Source organism: Peromyscus californicus, unplaced genomic scaffold (genome assembly GCF_007827085.1).
Source record: "Peromyscus californicus insignis strain IS unplaced genomic scaffold, ASM782708v3 Scaffold_6__1_contigs__length_162567912, whole genome shotgun sequence".
Lineage (NCBI taxonomy): Eukaryota > Metazoa > Chordata > Mammalia > Rodentia > Cricetidae > Peromyscus > Peromyscus californicus.
Genome location: NW_026294584.1, coordinates 61,783,324 through 61,804,054, shown reverse-complemented (window position 1 = coordinate 61,804,054; position 20,731 = coordinate 61,783,324). Strand labels below are relative to the sequence as shown.

General features: G+C 43.6%; 2 protein-coding genes across 2 annotated transcripts in view; one reads left to right on the top strand and one right to left on the bottom strand.

Moving 5' to 3' along the window:
• The window catches only part of Prkag2 (protein kinase AMP-activated non-catalytic subunit gamma 2), a 393,524-nt gene that overhangs the window by 10,847 nt on the left and 361,946 nt on the right, over positions 1–20,731 (top strand). The window contains exon 2 of the mRNA XM_052719488.1: positions 2,917–3,175. Coding sequence (XP_052575448.1) covers positions 3,155–3,175 — 21 coding nt within the window. The 5' untranslated portion in view covers positions 2,917–3,154. The remainder of the gene's footprint in view (positions 1–2,916; positions 3,176–20,731) is intronic.
• Galntl5 (polypeptide N-acetylgalactosaminyltransferase like 5) overlaps positions 1–20,731 on the bottom strand; it is a 44,447-nt gene that overhangs the window by 9,266 nt on the left and 14,450 nt on the right. Inside the window, exons 4-6 of the mRNA XM_052719497.1 lie at positions 20,260–20,382; positions 18,407–18,656; positions 7,013–7,130 (exon numbers count right to left, since the gene is read on the bottom strand). Of these exons, the coding sequence (XP_052575457.1) occupies positions 7,013–7,130; positions 18,407–18,656; positions 20,260–20,382 (491 nt within the window). The remainder of the gene's footprint in view (positions 1–7,012; positions 7,131–18,406; positions 18,657–20,259; positions 20,383–20,731) is intronic.

The window sequence follows — 20,731 nt, the reverse complement described above, 5'->3', positions numbered from 1 at the left end:
TATAAATAGCTAATGTATTGTTTTAGGTTTGAATTTTAGGTTTGGCTGCTTATTGAGATGTGTAGCCCAGGTTGGCCTCAAACCCACTCTTTAGGAATGACACTGAGTTTCTGGTCCTCCTGCCTCTACCTCCCTAGTGCTGGGATTACAGTGGTGCACCACCACACTTGGTTTATACCATGTTGGGGTTCAGTCCAGGGCTTTGTTCATACGAGGCAGGCGTTCTTCCAGCTGAGCTATACTACTAGTCCCAGGCTCTAATATGTATTCCGTTTATTTTATGTAATAAATTCCATAAACTCATCAGAGTCCTATAGTATAGGTGCTATGACCACCCCCTCCATTTACAGATAAAAAATTAACATACAGTTTGATTAAGAAGTTTGCCCAGTGATGTGGAACAATTGAGTGGCTGAGCTGAGGTTCAAATTTAGGAAATCTAGCCTGAGAACTTGAGTTCTGAGTCGCAAATAATTCTCTTTCTTTCCCGCTGCTTATTGCCAGGTGTAAGCAATACCAAGAGAAAGACAGGTTCTGGCTGGGTTCAGTTATTTGTAGTTTATACATAAAATGCTGCACAACATATATTGTAATAACTTCACTGCATGAAAGCAAGATATGGTCATTGAGAATTATCAAATATAGGAAAATGTACACCCTAACACTTGGGGCCAGTCAATAAAATTCAAGTATGTGTGTGGACATGCAAAAATACACATTTTTTTTACTTACTGTCTTCATGTAAATTATGAAAAACTGTCTTAAGGGCCTTGGGCTAGAAACATGGCTCAATGGGTTAAAAGCACTTCCCACAAGATCAAGGACCTGAGTTGGACTCCTGGTATCCATACAAAAAGCTGGACATGACGGCACATACCTGTAACCCCAGTGCTGGAAGAGTTGGGAGACAAAGACAGGAGGCTCACTGGGGTTTAGTGGATGCCAGCCTAGCAGAAAAATAGTGAACTTCAGGTTCAGAGAAAGACCTGTCTCAAGGGAATAAAGGTGAAGCATGACAGAGGAGTGCCCCTGACATCCTCCTGGCCTCCGAATGCATAGACATGTGCCTGCACACTTATGTATACACACACATCAAAAACCAAAAATCTTGTTTGGAAATTTTAGGAGTTTCCATTTCATCACTGTAAAAGATACCACAGAGGGGCTGGCAAGATGGCTTAGTGAGGAGGGGTGCCTGCCACCAAGCCTGACTACCTGAGTTTGATCCTAGGACCCCATAGAGCAGGGAGGGAACTGACCCTTGTAGGTTGTTCTCTGACCTCCATACATATTCTGTGGCAATGCATACCTCACCTCATGTACACACTCACACAAATTAATCTTCAAATTTGCATCTGTTTATTTGGGGGGTGGTGCACATGCCGTAGTGTGTATGTGGCGGTCAGAGGAGCTGCAGGACTTGCTCCTGTGTGGATCTCAGGGTTAGTGGTAAATGCCTTCCTTCATCCACTGAGCTACCTCACAGCCCCCATAGGGTGTATTTGCTGCAGCCATTCTGTTTCCTGGACCCCAGTAACACCAGCATTGCCCCGAGACTTGATAAAAATGAGAACCCATGGGTCCCTGACACCTACTGCTGCAGAAACTGTGGTTTGGGCCCAACCTTGTGCTTTTTATGTGATTCAACTGCACACTCAGATTTGATGATCCTCAGTTCTAACTCATCAAGACCATAAATTCTGATTTGCAGATATTTTTTGAGCAAATTCACTTAATCATTATAAAACAGTAATGGGAAGTTAAGATTTTCACTGAAACATGCTGTGTGGGGCTGGGAATATGGATCTATTGGTATAGTATTTGTCTGGCATGCCCAAAGTCCTGGGTTCAACCCCCAGAACTACATACACTGGCCTTGGTTGTCCACAACTGTAATTCTAGCACTCTGGAGGTAGAAATAGACATTCTGTGAATTTCTGCCCACACCCCATCTATTTTCCCTAAGTCAGAGTTTTGTGTAGCCCAGGCTGGCCTTGAATTTCATATTTAGTCAAAGATGTCCTTGAACTTCTGATCCTCCTGCCAGAGATACAGGGATTACCAGGCATGTTCCACCATGCCGGGTTTTATGTAGGGTTGGGGTTGAACCCAGGACTTTGTGCATGTTAGGCAAACACTCTACCAACTGAGCCACATCACTAGGCTGGTCACAGATTCCCTTTATCCCTAATGAACATACCCCACTACTGACAGGATTATAAAGTAGGAGATAAGAGGAATAGTTGTGGCCATCCCTACAATGAATACAGGAGAGGATATATCCAGATGGATGTGTCTCCTTTAAGAACAAATCTAGAGTAAACAAGAAGCAGAACTAGGGATGAAATCAGGTGGGAGAGTGCTTGCCCAGAATGCATGATGCTTGAAAAGTGCTTGCAGCTTCCTAGATCTTGACCCCTCTTGTAACATTTGTGAACATTGTGACCTCTTCAGTATCAGTGAGCCTGGGCCAGCCTGCTTGACAAATGGCCAAATGGTTCTCATTGCCCGAGGTGGTACTGAGCCAGTCATGTGGCAGAAGACATTCTGGATGGGCTCCAAGTGAACACAGATGCAGCAACATCTGTAGAAATCAGACATTCTAGCCAAGACCAGCTCTACTGTAGTAACACCAAAAATTAAGAGGAATAATAATTGCTTGTGGTTTTAAGCTACTGCGTTTTGAGGCATTTTTTTTCCACATAAGTTAAAATTTACTGACAACAATTAACTGATATACAGTGCAGCACTGCTCTCCTAACATGGGTTTCATTTACATCCATTTTACATTGACTTGGTTGTTCATTCCACAAACCCAGAGTGATAGATTCAAATTCTGGTCAGTAAACATTTGCTCATTCCCCTTCCCTCATCTTGGGTCTGAGGACACACTGATTCTGGACTTGTTTCTCACAGGCTTTGGCCAAGAGAATGTCAGCCCACATCATGACTGCAGAAGGTGGAATGTCAGCCCACATGACTACAGAAGGTGGAATATGCCATGTCTTTTGGCTCGACCTTTATCTTCCTGCCATTCAGTGTGAGAAGAACATGTTCCATATGGCAGCTACTCGTGGAAATAATGCCAGACCTCAACTAAAACCAGAAACTAAAGCCCAACCCAGTCAGCCTCTGTTGAGTCATCCCAGCTACCATGGACAGGAGCAAGAGAAAGGTAAGTGTTACTATTTTACACCATTCATCTTTGAGGTACTTCGTTACACAGCATAACGGTGGTAATAACTGACAGATACTGAGGTAATAGCTGACTAATCCCTAATATCCTTAGTAATTAAAATTCTGAGCAGATGACCCAAGAAGAGTAAGCCATTAACTCAGTGGATAGATGGGCCATGGAGGAGGGTGTTAGAAATCTGCTGAGGCTCCATTATGTCACTGTATGAGAACTCTAGTAGATACATGGTTTGTTTCCATATCAGAGCATCCAATGGGCTTAGTGATCTTGAGCAGGATTTAAGCTGGCATCTATATCTAAAGAGGTGCAGTCTTAAGCTGGGCCATGGTGACACATACCTTTAATCTCAGTACTCGGAAAGTAGAGGCAGATATATCTCCAAGTTCAAAGCCAGCCTGGTCTACAGAGTGAGATCCAGGACAGCCAGAGCTACACAGAGAAAAACAAAACAAAACAAAACAACAACAACAAAAAAAAGAGGTTCAGTCTTGGGGTAAGGCTGGGAAATAGGATTCCCTACGTGGTCATCCTTAAAAGCAGAAGTCAAGGTCTCAGTTTTTGGAGTAGCACACATTGGCAGTATGGTGAGATGCCAGGATGGAGAACAGGTACTGGAAAATAGGCAAGCTAAGACTTTAGGTGGTCAAGGCCTGTTGGATGCCAACCAGGATTGTTAAGCCACAAAAATCTGAAGCTGGTTATGGGAACCATTCAAAGGCTAGGTGTGAAGCATAGCTGCATGGCTATCCAGTGTACTATTCCTCTCCATGATCCATGGCAGCCACTGAACTCAGCAACCAAAGCAAACTCAGGGCGTTGGTGGCTTCTCTCACACATGTCTGCTAGAACTGACTGAGAGACAGTGGAGATGTGCTTGCAGGGCCCCAGGACTGGAAAGGGAGGCTTTCTAAGAGGCAGGAAAAAATGGGTTTGGAGCATAGTACTTACTGTTTTTGTCAACTTGGAAAGTAAGTTTTCTGTGTCTTTGTTTTCTCATTAAAAGTAAGAGATAAGGGCAGTACCCACCCTACAGGCCTGTAGAGGTTAAGTAAATTAATGTCTGGAAAATTTTTCAGCAGTGGGACTTAGGCATAGGAATCTGTTCAACAAACCACACATATTAATCCTTTACATCTCAAGTGCTACTACTTCAGGAATGTTGTGGATGACACCTCAAAAAAAAAGATGGCTCAGTTCCCCTTCTATATAACCACAGAGTAATCTGTGCTTCTCCACTGTGTCTAATCAAAAGTAAAATTAAATAACTGGTTCCCTGATGAGATGGAAGGCCATGACATCAGAAGCTACTTTTACACTGTGTACTGCTGCATTGTAGCACTGTCCTGTGTCCTTTGATGGTTAATTTGGTGTGAACTTGGCAGGATCTGTAATCAGTCAGGAGACAAACAACATGCCTGTCGGGGAAGTTTCTAGACTGGCTTCATTGAGGTAGGAAGACCCTGGCTAACAGTGGGCAGCACCATTCCATGGACAGGGGCCCTGGACAGCATAGAAAAAAGGAAGTGTGCTGAGCAACAGCTTTCCCCTCTCTCTCTGCCTTCTGAGCATGGCTACAATGTGACCAGCCCTGCAAGTCCTTCCCACCGGGTGGACCCTGTTCTCAAACCAGGAGCCCAAATAAACCCTTCCTTAAGTTGCTTTCCTCAAGTATTTTGTCCTAGCGTGGGAAAAGTAACTAATTGGTCCTCAGGTCCTCAGGAAACATGGCCGCACGAATGAAAAAGGAGGGAGGACTGGCCTCTGAGTGCTTGGCCTGCAGCACAGCTTGACTCGGAGGTTGAACTCCTTCAGTGTTGGCGGAATTGAATTGAACTTCAGTAGATCCCTCAAGAGATAGTCTCCAGCTGACTGCAGACTTCAGCTGTAGACTCAGATGGGTATGTGTCAGCCACAGGAACCATTTGTAGGTATAACCTTTTAGAGTTTTTTGTTTAAGTTTTCAAGACAGGGTTTCTCTGTGTAGCCCTTGCTCTCCTGAAACTTGCTCTGTAGAACAGACTAACCTTGAGCTCACAGAGATCTGCAGGCCTCTGCCTCCCGAGTGCTTAGATTAAAGGCATGGTGGCACATGCCCAGTTTAAAATGGTTATTTTGTTTTCAATGGCTAGTGTCAAGAGAGTACTTAAACTAGTTACTAATTCACATGCTTGTTTATACAAAGAGAGACCCAAGCGTACTTCAGAGATTCAAAGCAGCCATTGGGAATAGAATCATTGGAAATATTGGGCAGGAAGTTAGCTGTCCTTTACTGTCTGTGAGGACTGTAGGACCAGAAATGGGACACATTAGCCTTTCATTATATTTTAAATTTTATTGAGAGAGAGAGGAGAGAGAGAGAGAGAGAGAGAGAGAGAGAGAGAGAGAGAGAGAGAGAGAGAGAGAGAGAATGCACTCACGTATGGTGAATGGCCCAGCTCACATGTAGAGGTCAGAGGACAATTTTTGGAAGTTGATTGAGCTCAGATCCTCAGACTTGGCAGCTAACAGCAGGCACTTTTGCCCACAGAATCATTTCAATGGCCCCTACACTTGCTTTCAAATACACATACCTTCACAAAAAGTGGTTCTATTCTGAGATACAGAATGTGCTTATAGTTAAGTCCTAAGAGAGGAAAATTTATTGGGCAGAGCCGGGCAGTGGTGGTGCACGCCTTTAACCCCAGCACTCGGGAGGCAGAGGCAGGTGGATCTCTGTGAGTTCGAGGCCATCCTGGTCTACAGAGCGAGATCCAGGACAGGCTCCCAAGTTACACAGAGAAACCCTGTCTCAAAAAAAAATAAAAATAAAAAACAAATAAAATTTATTGGGCAGTATTCCTAGAGAGCAATGTAATAAAACAAGGGATTGCCAACCAAATGTAATAAAAAGAGCCAGAGGCCTGGGTATTATAAAACACTACCCAGGTCAGAAGGGAGCGCATGAATGGGTGGGGGATGAAATTAATGAATGTGTGAGATGGTTCCAAGTAGGAGCTTGCAGGAGAAGCATTGCTGAGACACCTGCGTATACACAATAAGCCTGTGAAGGAAGTCTGTGCTGAAAAGGACAAAAATGGATAAAGCATAAGACAGGGCCGGCAAGAGGACTCAGGCAATGAAGCACTTGCCACGTAACCATGAGGATCAGATTCGATCCCCAGAACCCACTGTAAAAAGAAGCAGTTGGGTGTGGTGATGCACACTTGTAATCTCCACACTGAGGAGGTAGAGATGAGAGGATTCCTTGGACTTGCTGGCCCACCAGCCTAACCAGCAAGTTCTAGGCTAGTGAGAGACTTTCTCAAAAAATAAGGTGGACGACACCTAAGGAATGATATCTGAGATTGATACCTCTTCATGCATACAATGACTAAAATGGCCAGCTACCAGGAAGAAAGAAAGAAGGGAAGGAGGGAGGGATATAAAATTCCAAACGAAAAAGGGAGGGGATAGAACTATGAGGACAGTTAGAGAGCCCGCAGAGATTTAACTGTCTTGTTAGTTTACCGCAGCATGCTTTGAAAACAACAAAGCATAAGGTCAGGGGCTTTCATGGCCCATCGGGGTTTCCAGGGAGCCCCATCATCTGTTGCATGCCCTTGCATGTGTCACCAGAACAGTCCTGCATGCTCATGGAGGAAATAATGTGACCAGATGAAAAGTCAGATTGCACTGGTGCTCAGAGTAGAGAAGAGCACCAGCCCAGTACGCACCAAACTGGTCCCACTCACCACCACAGAGTCAAGCCTCAGGTCTCCCTCCAAACACACGTAACTACATGGGGAACAGGGCAAAACAAATGGAAGTCCCACTTACTCTTAGTGAAAGTTCCACATTTTCTCCTCCCCAAAGATCCATGTCCTTGTCATACTGTCCAAGTTCATTAAAATAATGTCTGTCTATCGCAAAAATTTGTCCTGCCATTGCAGGTGACCTAGAAAGGAGTAAAAAATATTAAATAAATTCCAGAGAGACAGTGGTCTCCAATTTCTCTAAAAACATATGAAATGCTACTGTTGGCTCAGTGATTAAGAGTGCTCACTGCTCTTGCCGAGGACCTGTTTCGTTCTCAGCACCCAGGCCAGGCCGCTCCCAACCCCCTGTAACAGGCTCCCGGGGGTCTGGTGCTCTCTTCTGGCCCTTGTGCGTCTTGTGGCCACCACCATTCCACTCTGCACTTCTCGGAGATCCACTCTTTTTGAATTTCGCTTGTGTGAGATGCTATGGCCTCTATCTGTCTGTGACTGGTTCATTTCAGTTAGCATAATGGCCTTTAGATTCATCCATGTTGTTTACAAGTGATGGGATTTCATCTTTCATTGGCTGACCATGATTCCCCTGTGTGCATGCACTACATTTCCATTATCCATTCAGCTGTACTAGATTGATACATGGATGTTGTTAGTGCCAGAGTACAGATGAGAGTGCACGGGTCTCTTCAACATACTGACTTCATTTCCTTTAGGCACATTGTCTGTCAGTGGTGGGATTGCTGGGCCATAGGGAGTTACTCTACTTGAAATTTTTGAAGAACCGTGATACTATTTTCTAGCATCTATTTACATTCTTGGCCATAGAAGACAGACGTGGCTGTCTTAGTGGAGCGAGAAGGCACCTAACGGGGCTTGGATTTGCATCCTTTAATGAGGAGGGGTGCTGAGACATTTGCGTGTACCACTGGCCGTTTGTATTTTCTCCTGAAAAATGTGTATTCATGTCTTCTGACTCTTTTTTAATTGAACTTTTTTCTTGTTGTTTGTTGAGTCTCTTATGTGTTCTGGATATTAACCCCTTGTCAGATATATATTTGCAAACATTTTCTCGAATTCTGTGAGTCCTCTCTCTGCTTTGTTGACTGTTTCTTTTGCTCTGCAGGAGCTTTTAGTTTGATGCAATCTCATCCTCCATTTTTACTTTTATGGCCTGTACTTTTTTTTTTTTGTTTTTTTTTGTTTTTTGTTTTTTGTTTTTTGTTTTTTTTTTTTGAGACAGGGTTTCTCTGTGTAGCTTTGCGCCTTTCCTGGAACTCGCTTTGAAGACCAAGCTGGCCTCGAACTCACAGAGATTCGCCTGGCTCTGCCTCCCGAGTGCTGGGATTAAAGGCGTGCGCCACCACCGCCCGGCTGGCCTGTACTTTTCAGAGTCTTAGTCACCAGATCTTTGAGTAGTTGAATGTCATAAAGCATGTCCTCAACAAGTGGCATTCTAATTTGGGGTCTCACACTCCCATCAAATTTGTTTTGACTTTTCTATGTGGTCAGAGATAGGGTTACTCATATTAGTCACTTGTGATAAAATACTGTGACAAAGCAATATAAAAGAACGGTTCTGCATCTTTGCATGGCCCGAGTCCTAGAACCCTGACTAGAGCTGACAAGAGAATGCAGAAAGGACAGACACACAGATGCATTGACACAGAAAAGCTGGGATTGGGTGGTCTTTGGTAGCTCTGATGGAGTAGCAACAGCACTCTGGAAGCTCAGTGTGTTTACTGTATACAGTTAGACAGTGAGGCAGGGTTATCATACACAGCTGGAAAGGAGGCAGGTTTAGCTGATCTCACTCAGCTGGAACAGTTTCTATGGGGGAACAGTCTTCAGGCCTTAAGCATGGAGCGGGGGCTGTGGTGGACATTTTTTGCACACGCTGTCAATAGTCACACTTGGACCTGAGGAAGACTTCGCATCCCTCTAAACTTCATGGTGCAGAAAAGCTGTGCCACTCCATGACTGAGGCTTTGGAGTTTTTAACAAGGATGTACCTGGCGTGGACCGCATGGTAACCTTTGCTGCTTCACAGAGTTCCAGCATTTCAACATGGCAGACCCCTTCTCCTGCACCTTTTTATTTTCTTTCTTTCTCCTTTCTTTCTTCTTTCTTCTTTCTTTCTTTCTTTTTCTTTCTTTCTTTCTTTCTTTCTTTCTTTCTTTCTTTCTTTCTTTCTTCCTTTCTTTTTTTCTCGAGACAGGGTTTCTCTGTCTAACAGCCCTAGCTGCCCCTGGAATTAGCTCTGTAGACCAGGCTGGTCTTGAATTCACAAAGATTCGCCTACCTCTACCTCCCAAGTGCTGGGCTTAAAGGCGTGCGCCACCACCACCCAGCTTTACTTTTATTTTTATTGATTTTCCCTTTGGGAAATTTTGTGTGGGCTTTGGTAAAGGATAAAAATGTTTACAATGGTAGCCTCTCTAAACAAAATAATTATTTGGAAAAAAATCCCTGCCACTGTGGAACTAGAAATTCCGTTATGCTCTCCTAATTACACCAAGAACAGGAAAAGTTAGAGATTTACTAGACACACCTGATCCCAAGGATGAAATGCCTACAGTTCAGTTCCAGAGCCTGAGGCCATTAAGGGCAAGAGTTCAGGTAATAAATACAGAGAAATCAGAATGGTACAGTATAATGGGAAAAGAGTAAAACATCAGGACCTTCCCTTTTGGGATCCTTATGAGGGGAACAGGCCCATATAGTAAGACTAAGAAACTGTAGTATAGTGTCTGCTCCCCAGAAGAAGTCCTTTTCCCAAGGTCAAACATTTGGAAAGGGTCTCCATTCCCTTGGGGGCTTGAGGAAAGTTCCTGCTTTATAAGGCAGTCATTCTCCTTATCTCTGGCAAGAGGAGCTTGTGGTCCTTCCATTAACACATGACTGGTGCCTATTGTCAAGATCAATGCTAGATTCCTCTACCCCTGATCTCAAGCCACACCCCAGCTCACACGCCCCTTGTCTCCCCTTTAATCCTATGTGTAACTATAGAGTGTAAAAGGTGTAATCTTTTTTTCAATTAAACACTGCTGGCAGCTGTCCCAGTTTACCCTTAGATCCTGTCTTCTTTTTTTTTTTTTTTTTAAGATGGCCTCACTATATGCAGTACACTGGCCTGGAACTCATGGAGATCTGTCTCTCTCTTCCCCCTAAGTGCTGCCAGTTAGAAGTCATCATAGTAATCCTGGAGAGAAATGATGAGTAGGGATTGTACCCTGGCAAAGGGAGTAATGAGATGACAGTGAACAGGATGTCCAGTTTAGCTTGAGGATGGACTTAACAGATTTACTGATGAATAGGACAAGGATATGGGAAGATGACAGGAATCTGGGTTGACACTAGGGCTTTTCCACGTGGCAGATGGAGTCGTGGTCCACAGAGATGAGAAGTCTTGGTTTTATGGGAAGCTTAACATTCAGGCCAATGTGAGGCATGCATTCAGCATCCCAGTGGGAAGGCCAAGCAGGCGGCGGGTGCCACTGGAGAGTGAGCCTGGACTCCTGGAGGCTGTGCGTGGATTTGGGAGTCCTGTTGGTTTCTCTTCTCACTGCTGTGACAGAGTACCTGGCAAAAGCAACTTAGAATGGGTTGGTTCAGCTCACAGGGCCCGGGTGGAGAGATCATGGTGATGGAGGAGGAGGCTTTGGTCCAATTGTACCCTCAGGACAGAGAGGGAGATGCTGGTGCTCAGCTAGCTTCTGTTTTAATTCAGTCCAGGACTCCAGCCCATGGGATGGTTCCAATCACACTTGCATAGGGGCTTTCCACTTCAATTAACAATCAAGACGCACCTTTATAGGCATACCCAGAGGTATGGTGAATCTAGATCCTGTTAAGTTCATAGTCAAGATTTTTTAACATTAATTGATTTATTTTGTGTGTGTATATTTAATGTAACAGAGAAGGGAGTTTTAAAGTTGTATAGATGCAAAACAGTATTGTATAGGTACCTGTGTGCCATGCATGTGTGTGTGTGGAAGCCAGAGGACAACTTGTAGGAGTCAGTTCTTTCATGTGGGTCCATGTGGGTCCCAGGAATCAAACTTGGGTTGTCAGGCTTGTTGGAAAATGTCTTTTCTTGCTGAGTCAGCTTGCTGCCCTAACAAAAGTGTTTACAAAGCAATGGTGAAAGATGTGTAAAGTGTTAGGAGCATCTGGAAAAGTGAAGAATCTCATGCATGTGAATGTCATACAGGATTTGCATGTTGCATTGGAGTCAGAGTCAGAGATGGACACTGATGACAGATACTCTGATGACAGGGCTTCCAATCCTAGCAAGCCTGGCAGTGACTTCAAGTTCCAGGACCTTAGTCAAGTTCAAAATCTGTATTAACTATTGCAGGAGTCATAAGTGTAAGGTGGATTAAGAATAAGTCTGCGGGCAGGCAGAAGTAGAGTGAGGAACAAGGGCGAGGCCCTGGGCACTTCAAGGCGAAAGCAACTTGCAGAGCAGAGGGATGATGCTTAACCGAGAGGATGGGGAGGAGACACAGCAAAGTGGGAGGGGGCCAGGGGATGGGTGTATGCAAAGGGAAGAGGTGGTCAGTGGGTGAGATACACCAGCAGGAAACTCTAAACTGGACATTGGGATGAAGGTCACAAGTTTTAGCCACAAGAGGTGACAAATTCTTACTGACATGAGCTTAAAACACCAAAGTTCAAGCAGATATACAACTCTTTCTAGTGTCTGTAACACAAAAGAGAAAGGCCAGGCAGTTGACAGGAAGTGAGGTCAAAGAAAGTAAAGTTGTAGTGCAGGCACTAAGATCAATAATTAATAAATGGGACCTCATGAAACTGAAAAGCTTGTGTAAGGTACCATCAATCAGACAAAGAGGCGGCCTACAGAATGGGAAAGGATTGTTGTCAATTCTACATCCGATAGAGGCCAAATATCCAAACTATGTAAAGAACTCAAGAAATTAGTTATAAAAAAATAATCCAATTGAAAAATGGGTACAAACCTAAACAGAGAATTCTTAATAGAGGAATCTCAAATGGCTGAGAAACGCTTAAAGAAATGTTCAACATCCTTAGCCCACAGGGAAATGCAAATCAAAACTACTTTGAGATTCCATCTTACACCTGTCAGAATGGCTAAGATCAATAACAAAACTGACAGCTCATGCTGGAAAAGATGTAGAGCAAGGGGAATGCTCCTCCATTGCTGGTAGGAGTATAAACTTGTACAGCCACTATGGAAATCAGTGTGGTGGTTCCTCAAAAAATTGGGAATCAATCTACCTCCAGACCCACTCCTAGGTATACACCCAAAGGACACTCCATCCTACCACAAGAATACTTGCTCAACTATGTTCATTGCAACTTTATTCATAATAACCAGAAACTGGAAACAACCTAGATGCCCTTCAACCAAATGAAGAATGGATAAAGAAAATGTGGTATATTTATACAATGGAGTATTACTCAGCTGTTAAAAAAATGACATCATGAAATTTGCAGGCAAATGAATGCAACTAGAAAAAATTATCCTGAGTGAGGTAACTCAGCCACAGAAAGAAAAATATGTATGTATTTACTAATAAGTTTATATTAGCTGTTAAGTAAATGATAGTCAAGCTACAATCCATAGACCCAGAGAGATTAGGTAAAAAGGAAGGTTCTAGGGGGGATGTATGGATCTCCCTGGGAAGGGGAAATAATAGATCTTATGGGTGGACTAGAGGCAGGTGGGGATACTGGTGGGAGGGATTAGGGGGTCACATAGTGGAAGGAGAGGGTACAGGGAGAGACAGCTGGAGTTTGGAGGCATATCTAGGGCTGTAATGGAAGATATAGAGTCTGAACTGGCCATCTTTTATAGTCAGGCAAGGAAGGCTTCCAGTGGTGGGACTGGATTGCATTGAGTTTTTGGCTGAGAGGGTCCCATGGAGAGCAGGCTGATGCTAGGACAGAGGGTTGCTGTAGTTGGAGATTTCTCCAGTCCTGCCAGGGCCCACAGCCACTCAGACCCAAGTAAACACTCAGAGACTTATATTATTTATAAACTGTATGGCCCTGGCAGGCTTCTTGCTATCTAGTTCATATATCTTAAATTAACCCATATCTATTAATCTATAAGTTGTCACGTGGCTTGTGGCTTACTAGTACTTTACATCTTACTTCTCATGGCGGCGGCGGCTGGCAGCATCTCCTGACTCAGCCTTCTACCTCCCAGATTTCTCCTCTCTGCTTATCCCGCCTACCCTATACTTCCTGCTTGGCTACTGGCCAATCAGCATTTTATTTATCAATCAATCAGAGCAACACATTCACAGCATACAGAAGGACATCCCCAGCACTTCCCCTTTTCTTTTTTTAAAAAGAAAGGTTTTAACTTTAACATAGTAAAATTAAATATAACAAAACAGTTATCAAGCAAGAATTATGGTTATAATATCTAGTCTATTTGTATTTGGCAAAATTAAAGAGGATATCTTATCTATCCTATATTTGTGAGTCTAAAGTTTCATATCTAACTTATCTTTTATCATAACTAAGGAAATTATAACTAACTAGTCTTTGATTACATCAGAGACCTCAGAAGGATATAATATTACCTGAGAAATGGGAGAAGGATGCAAGCAACTTTCAGGAGTCTTAAGAAAGTAGACAGAGACAGCTGGCAGCCTGGACAGTCATTCAAAGTTCCTCTGTGTCCTGTAGAATGTCTGGCAGTTTCCTCTGCGAAGCAGGAACCTGAAGGACCATTTTGCCAAGCAAAGTTTAGTGGTCACCTTCCTATGGGTCCTGCATTTCCAGTCAGTCAAGCACTCCAGGCAAGAACAGTTTCTTGCCCAAATGGCTATTTTTGCCAAGAAGAAGATAAATTCCATATAGAGTGTCTTCAATGCCCATCCTCCTCTCTGAAGTAAATCGGTGCTGCCAGGAGCAGACATGTCTCACTGTCCAGGAAGTCTAAATTTTTAAAACATTTTAAATGCTGTATTCTGTAGGTCTTTGAAGTGTTTGAAGATCACCTACCTAATTGAATTATATCTATGTATACCTAGAAAACTTAACATGACTCTAAGTTTGACTATCATAGAAGACTAATTATTAATCTATATTTTCAAATTATCCATTACAATCTAAATGAGTTACATAAACATAATACCTCCAATGAGAGTAGAAATATATATACAGTGTAACAAAATTAAGTTTAAACTTGTATCAATAAACTAAAATCCATAGCAATGTAAAATATTTTTAAACAAGTTGTTGCTCTTTACAAGTAGGTTCGTTAATCTACCCTTTTATCTTATGATATCTATACTATCCCCTTTTCTTCTTTAGAAAGAGATTGCATTTATAATCAACCCGTTTTAAATAAAAATAAACATTCATAAGCAATATTTTTGGAATTTGGGCATAGATTCTCATACTACTTTCTTCTGGATGAGGGCACTGTATTCTTATGGGGACACAAAGAAAATTTTAGGATTATGGAGTAGTCTGTGAGGGTGTATCGTCTGTGTCAGTTGCCTTGAAACTGTTCTGGATGTTGGATCATCTGGGCCATGGTGTCATCGGAGACCTTTCAGGGGGTCTTGGCTGGTCAAACCTGATGTATCTTAATCGGAAACAAATCCATAGCCTCTTGCTTTCTGTGGAAACAAAAGCAGAGCCTCCTTTCCAAAGCAACATATCCTTAGACTAGTTATAATTTCCTTAGTTATGACAAAAGATAAGTTAGATGTGAAACCTTAGACTCACAAATATAGGATAGGATATCTTCTTTAATTTTGTCAAATACAAATAGACTAGATATTATAAATAGACTAGATATTGTAACTGTAATTCTTGCTTGATAATTGTTTTGTTATATGTAATTTTACTATGTTAAAGTTAAAACCTAAAAAAAATGGGGGGGGGGGAGTACTGGGGATGTCTTTCTGTATGCTGTGAATGTGTTGCTCTGATTGATTGATAAATAAAATGCTGATTGGCCAGTAGCCAAGCAGAAAGTATAATATAGGTGGGACAAACAGAGAAAAAAATTCTGGGAACAGGCTGAGTCAGGAGTCACCAGCCAGACACAGAGGAAGCATGATGTAAAAGTACTGGTAAGCCACGTGACAACTTATAGATTAATAGAAATGAGTTAATTTAAGATATAAGGACTAGATAGCAAGAAGCCTGCCAGGGCCATACAGTTTATAAGTAATATGTCTCTGTGTGTTTATTTAGATCTGAGCAGCTGCGGGCCCAGGAGGGTCTGGAGAAAACTCCAACTACAGGTTGCTTTCTAAAATCTGACCGTGGGGGTGGGGGACATTGCCAAGGACAACATCCACACAGCTAGTTGAGTGTAGAGAGGTTGAGCTAGTGCCTGCATGGAGCCTTCACCCCTGTGTTCTAGTCTCTTTGATGTGAGAAGGTACTCTGCAGGCTACGGAAAGAGAAACCTAGACACCAACCAGCTACAAAACCCTCAACCAATCTGTCCTGCCTGCAAGATGTGCTGGGACAATGGTGGCCCAGAACTTGTGGGAGAAGCCAAACAAATATCTGGTTTAGCTTGAAGTCCATGCCACGAGAGGGAGCCCAGAGTCCTAAAGTAGAACCAAACACAACCGGAAAAAAAAAAAGACTCCTAGTGATATTCTGCTGTACTCGTAGATCAGTGCCTAGTCCAGTCGTCATCAGAGAGACTTGTTCAGGCAGCAGATGTGTGTGGGTACAGAGATCCACAGCCAGACATGATGCAGAGAGAGAGTCTAAATTGGAGGTCTCTGATCAGGGAACCTCAAAGAGGAGGGGGAGAAAAGACTGTAGGAGTCAGAGGGAATAGAAGACACCCGGAGACCATGGCTCACTGAATCAATTAAGCAGGGCACACGGGTGCACAGAGACTGAAGCGGCAAGCACTGGGCTGCATGAGGCTGCACAAGGTCCTTTGCATTTGCCTGCTCTTGGGACTCTTTTTTTCCCCTGTGGGGTTACTTTGTCCAGCCTTGATAATTAGGGCTTTTGCCTTGTCTTATTGCGTCTTGTTTTGTCCTGTTTGGCTGTCATCTCTTGGTGGCCTTTTCTGAAGAGGAAACAGAGGTGAGGGGAGTGGATCTTGGGGGAAGGGAAGAGTTGGGAGGAGTGGAGAGAGGGGAAACTGTAGTCAGGATGTATTGTGTGAGAAAAGAACCTATTTCCAATTAGAAAAGAAAAGAAAGTAAAGCTGTGTTTGTTTTTATTGAGAAAGCAGCTTGTCTGTATTCTCATAGGACCATTCTTGTCTGCTGCACTGGGTGATGCATGTCCCCATTGGAGCACTGGGTGGCAGGAGTCCTCTCTGGCACACTGGTCCACCAGAAGACCATGATTATAGACAGCCAGCAAGCTCGGAGCATCTAAGCGCCCCCTTGCAGTAGCATTGTGTGATACCATGCTGCTACCTGCCTGCCCTCTTCACTGCTCTGTGCATATTCAAGAGCAGAGAATCTAGTCTAGCTTCACAATCATCTGAATGGGTGGGAAAGGGAGCCAGCAGGTGATCTGTCCTTTGTAGTCCCAATCACAGGCTGAGAAAACCTGATCTGTGGGGACAGCCAGGGAATAGGCAGGTGTAATGTAAAGTTTTTGTTGAGAACAGGCTTCCTGAGGCTGGGCAATCTCTGGGGTTGGAAGCGGACAGTGGAGTGCTGGAAGATGGCTGTTGCTATGTGATCACATACAAAACTGCATAATATTCCAGAGGGGTCTTCCGTAAACTACTATGTAATTTCACAACTATCCCTTCTACTTCCTTAGTTGTTTTAATTCCATCCTTGAGTTATGAGTCAAGACTGCTTCTCGAGAGTAGCATGTCCAGGTGTGGCCAGACAGTATAGGCTAAGGAATACAATCAAGGTTAGGGAGAAGAGGGTGAATGAGAACAGGACTGTGGTGTCATGGACTGTGGTCCATGGATGAGGCACGGCACACTGGTTTCTATCGCTCAATTTTGACAGAGTACATCAGCTCCGTGGAAGGAACAAGGCACACAGAGGGTGGAAATGGTTTGGTACCAAAGCCCCGCAGATGTATGGCTGCAGTGTGGTGGGATGTAGCCACTGGGCTGTCAGCTAGAGGAGGACAATGAGGAGGGGAAGGGAGAGAACAAAGGTCTGCAGGGATGGTGTCTGAGAAGCAGAGCAGGGGACAGCAAGCTTCTGGGTGTGTTCCTTGACATGGTGTCATGTCCAGTAATACCAGAAGAAGCCCAGGAGATGGCAATCCACATGAAGTGGGTAACTTTATAGGCATTTGATTCTCGTCACTTCAGAGTATTGCCCTCTAGAACTCACAAGTAAGGAAGTGTAAACATGACTGTCAGGCCACACAGTTCCACTACAGGGTTAGAAAATGCAGCTGCCTGGTCTGGGGAGCATCTCATATCAGAGTTTCCAGGAAATGTAGACCTAGCCTTCAGGAAGCCTCTCCAGATGTGGTCACCTTATGTTCACATTTACAAACACAGTTTCCAAGACAAATGAACTAGGAGAGTTGTGTTCCTCTCAACCCAGGAAGTCACACCTGGAAACACTGGGGCAAAGATGTCCACACTTCCTAACCATGCCAGTTTGCTCGTTGATCACCAGACAGCTTCTTCCTGCAGCTGAAAGAAAGATGCTGAGGGCTAAGATGCTCAGTCAGTGAAGTGCCTGGTTTGCAGTCGTGAGGACAGGAGTTTGATCCCCAGAACCCATTAAAAAATCTGAGCATGGTGGCATACACTGGAAATCTTAGTGTTGAGGGTATGGAAAGAGGCAGGTCCCTGGGGCCTGTTGGCCAGCAATTCTAGCATACTTAGTGAGTTCTAGGTCAGTAAGAGACTCTGTCTCAAAAACCAAGGTAGACAGCTCCAAGGAACAACACCTGAGATTGACCTCCACATGCACACAGAGACTTATGAGCACACTTCATGCAAACACACACACGCACACACACGCACACGCACACACGCACACACACACACACGCACACGTACACACACACACGCACACACACACACGTACACACACACACACACACACACACACACACACACACACACACACACACACACACACAGTGGGCATTGGAAATCAGGCAGCATTCACCAGCCATGGTAGCTTCTTGAATGTGGTGTGGCCTAAGGCACAGTGTCATTTGAAACAAACTCAGTACTTTAAGAAACAAGTGGCAAGCTGGGCATAGTGGCACATGCTGGGATTAAAGGCGTGTGCCGCCATGTCTGGCTGAATTTATATCTTAATAAATCCCTATTACCCATTAAATAGATTCATGTGGATTGATACTAACAGCCAGGGCCACATATAGAAACCCTGCTAAGAAAGGAAGGGAGAAAGGAAAGAGAAAAAGAAACAAGAAGAAAGGAAGGAAGGAAGGAAAAGAAGAAAGGAAAGAGTGGCAAAACAAAACTTTGACTTTTCACTTACAATCCCCCAAACAAGAGGAATCTCACCGGATGGGTTTACTTCGTTCTTCTGGGCCGTCCAGCTCATATGAGAAAACACTGTCCCATCTAAAGCCCAGGTTCCAGTCAAAAGCTCCCCTTACAATGGGTGCCGCTATATAATTCAGTGTTGTTTCATCAATGACATCCATCAGAGGGCACACCACCGTTTTGTGGTCCTTAGCAATGGCATGCAGTAAGGGCTCCAGCCAGACTTTATTCACCTCACAGTGGCTATCCAAGAATACCAGGATGTCCCCTGTGAAGGCAGGAGCAGACTAACGTTGGTTCTTGTCTTAGGGTTACTGTTGCTGTAATAAAATATCATGACCAAAAGCAACTTGGGGAGGAAAGGATTTATTTGGCTTACACTTCCACATCATAGTCCATCATTGAAGGAAGTCAGGACAGGATTCAAACAGATCAAGAACCTGGATGCAGGAGTACTGCTTATACCGGCTTGTTTCTCATGGCTTGCTTAGCCTGCTCTTATAGAACCCATGACCACCAACCTAGAGGTCGTGCCATTCTCAATGGACTAAGCTCTCCTACATCAATCACTAATTAAGAAAATGCTCTACAGGCTTGTCTACAGCCCTTATGGAGGCATTTTCTCAGTTGAGGCTCCCTTCTCTCTGATGACTCTTGTGTTGTCAAGTTGACATAAAACTAGCCAGCAAGGTCCCCTAGGGTAAAGATATTCAGTCCAAATGCAAGCTGGATGCAATGAGTATTCATTGACTATTTACTGTATGCTGGTTCCTCAGTTGCATTGAGGGAAATGAGAAATGCATGTTTTATTTTGTCCAAAAGGTGAGACCCCCATGTACTGTGAGTGTTCTTAGGAGGCTAGAGAGCTGCAGGTTCGAGGATGGCTTACAGAAAACTCTAGCAGAGTCGATAGACCTGAGAAGAGCTTTCATTCTCAAAGATCCTTTCAGGAGACTGGAGAGCTGGCTCAATCATTAACGTGCTTACAAGCATGAGAACCTAAGTTTAATCCCTGTTACCTACATTAAGAAAACAAAACAAAACTAAACTATCTGGGCTTGGTGACCTGTTCTTATAATCCTAGTCTAGTGGGTAGCTATTCCAGCTTTGACCTCGAAGCACTACCCCTAGGTGACAGCAAGTAACTGCTACACCTACCTGTGACCTGCCCCTGGGACATGCCAAGAGGAGACCCCTTAAGACCCAAGATGCATACATGCTTACTCTCTTGGCTCCTCATGATCCTGGATACTGGATTGCAGACCAAGTCAGAGATCTCCAGAGAACCACACTGGACTACACCTCATCTCTCCCAGATCCTGTAACGACCCTTTATTGGTTGTAAGTTACCCCTGAAATAAATGTCTTTTAATTACCAGATAAAATGCGTGGAATTGCCTTGTTAATTGCCGCTATATACTAGCACTGGGGAGTTGGAAACAGGTAAATCCCTGAGGTATGCTAGCCAGCTAGTCCAGTCTACTTGATGAGTTCCAGGTCGGTGAGAGAACCTGCCTCAAACAAACAAAACAACAGTGATGGCACCTGAGAAATGATGCCTAAATTTGACCTCTGCTTCTTTGTTTCAAGACACGAGAACCTGGAAATCTCAGAGGGTGCCATCTGGAGTCTAGTCCACACCTATAACAGGAGGACAGGAGTTTGCTGTTTTTAGACAGTCATTCCCATTATTCTAAGTTTTGCTTTTTATGGCTTCAGGTCCCTGGGATCAACTGAAGTCTACCATATCTGTCTTGCAAAGTCAGGCTGTGTACCTTAATACTGTGAGCCACATGAACCCTTTCCTACTTAGTGACAGCACAAGAAAAGTCATTAACACACCGGCTCCTGGCCTAGAATAATATTCATACCTGAAGCGCGGGAGGCACCAATCATCCTTGATCTAATGAAACCCTCTCTCTTTTTGTTTCTTATTAATTTAATCTTCCCACGAAAAAGTTCCAGCTGATAGTCCAATATTTCTTTCAAATCATCTGAAAAAATATTTGACATTTGACAATTTATAAACTGCAACTATAGTAATTCAAACATTGTCATTATGACCAATTTCTAAAAGCCCACTACTGCACAGATTTTAATGTGGCCCTGGTTAGCCTCATATCCACAAGAAAAGTGGTTTATAATCAAACTGTATAATTTTTGTGCTTTTAGTGGCATGTCTCTGCTTTACCACATCCTTATTAAAATTTAGTAGAAAAAGTGTAGGTTATAAGGCTTTTGGTATAACCTGATTTTACTACTAACTACACAAGTTGTACTGTGATTAATTTTGCTTCTAATTTTGTAGTGGCTTGAAGGTGAATTATCAAACCAAGCAAGTTC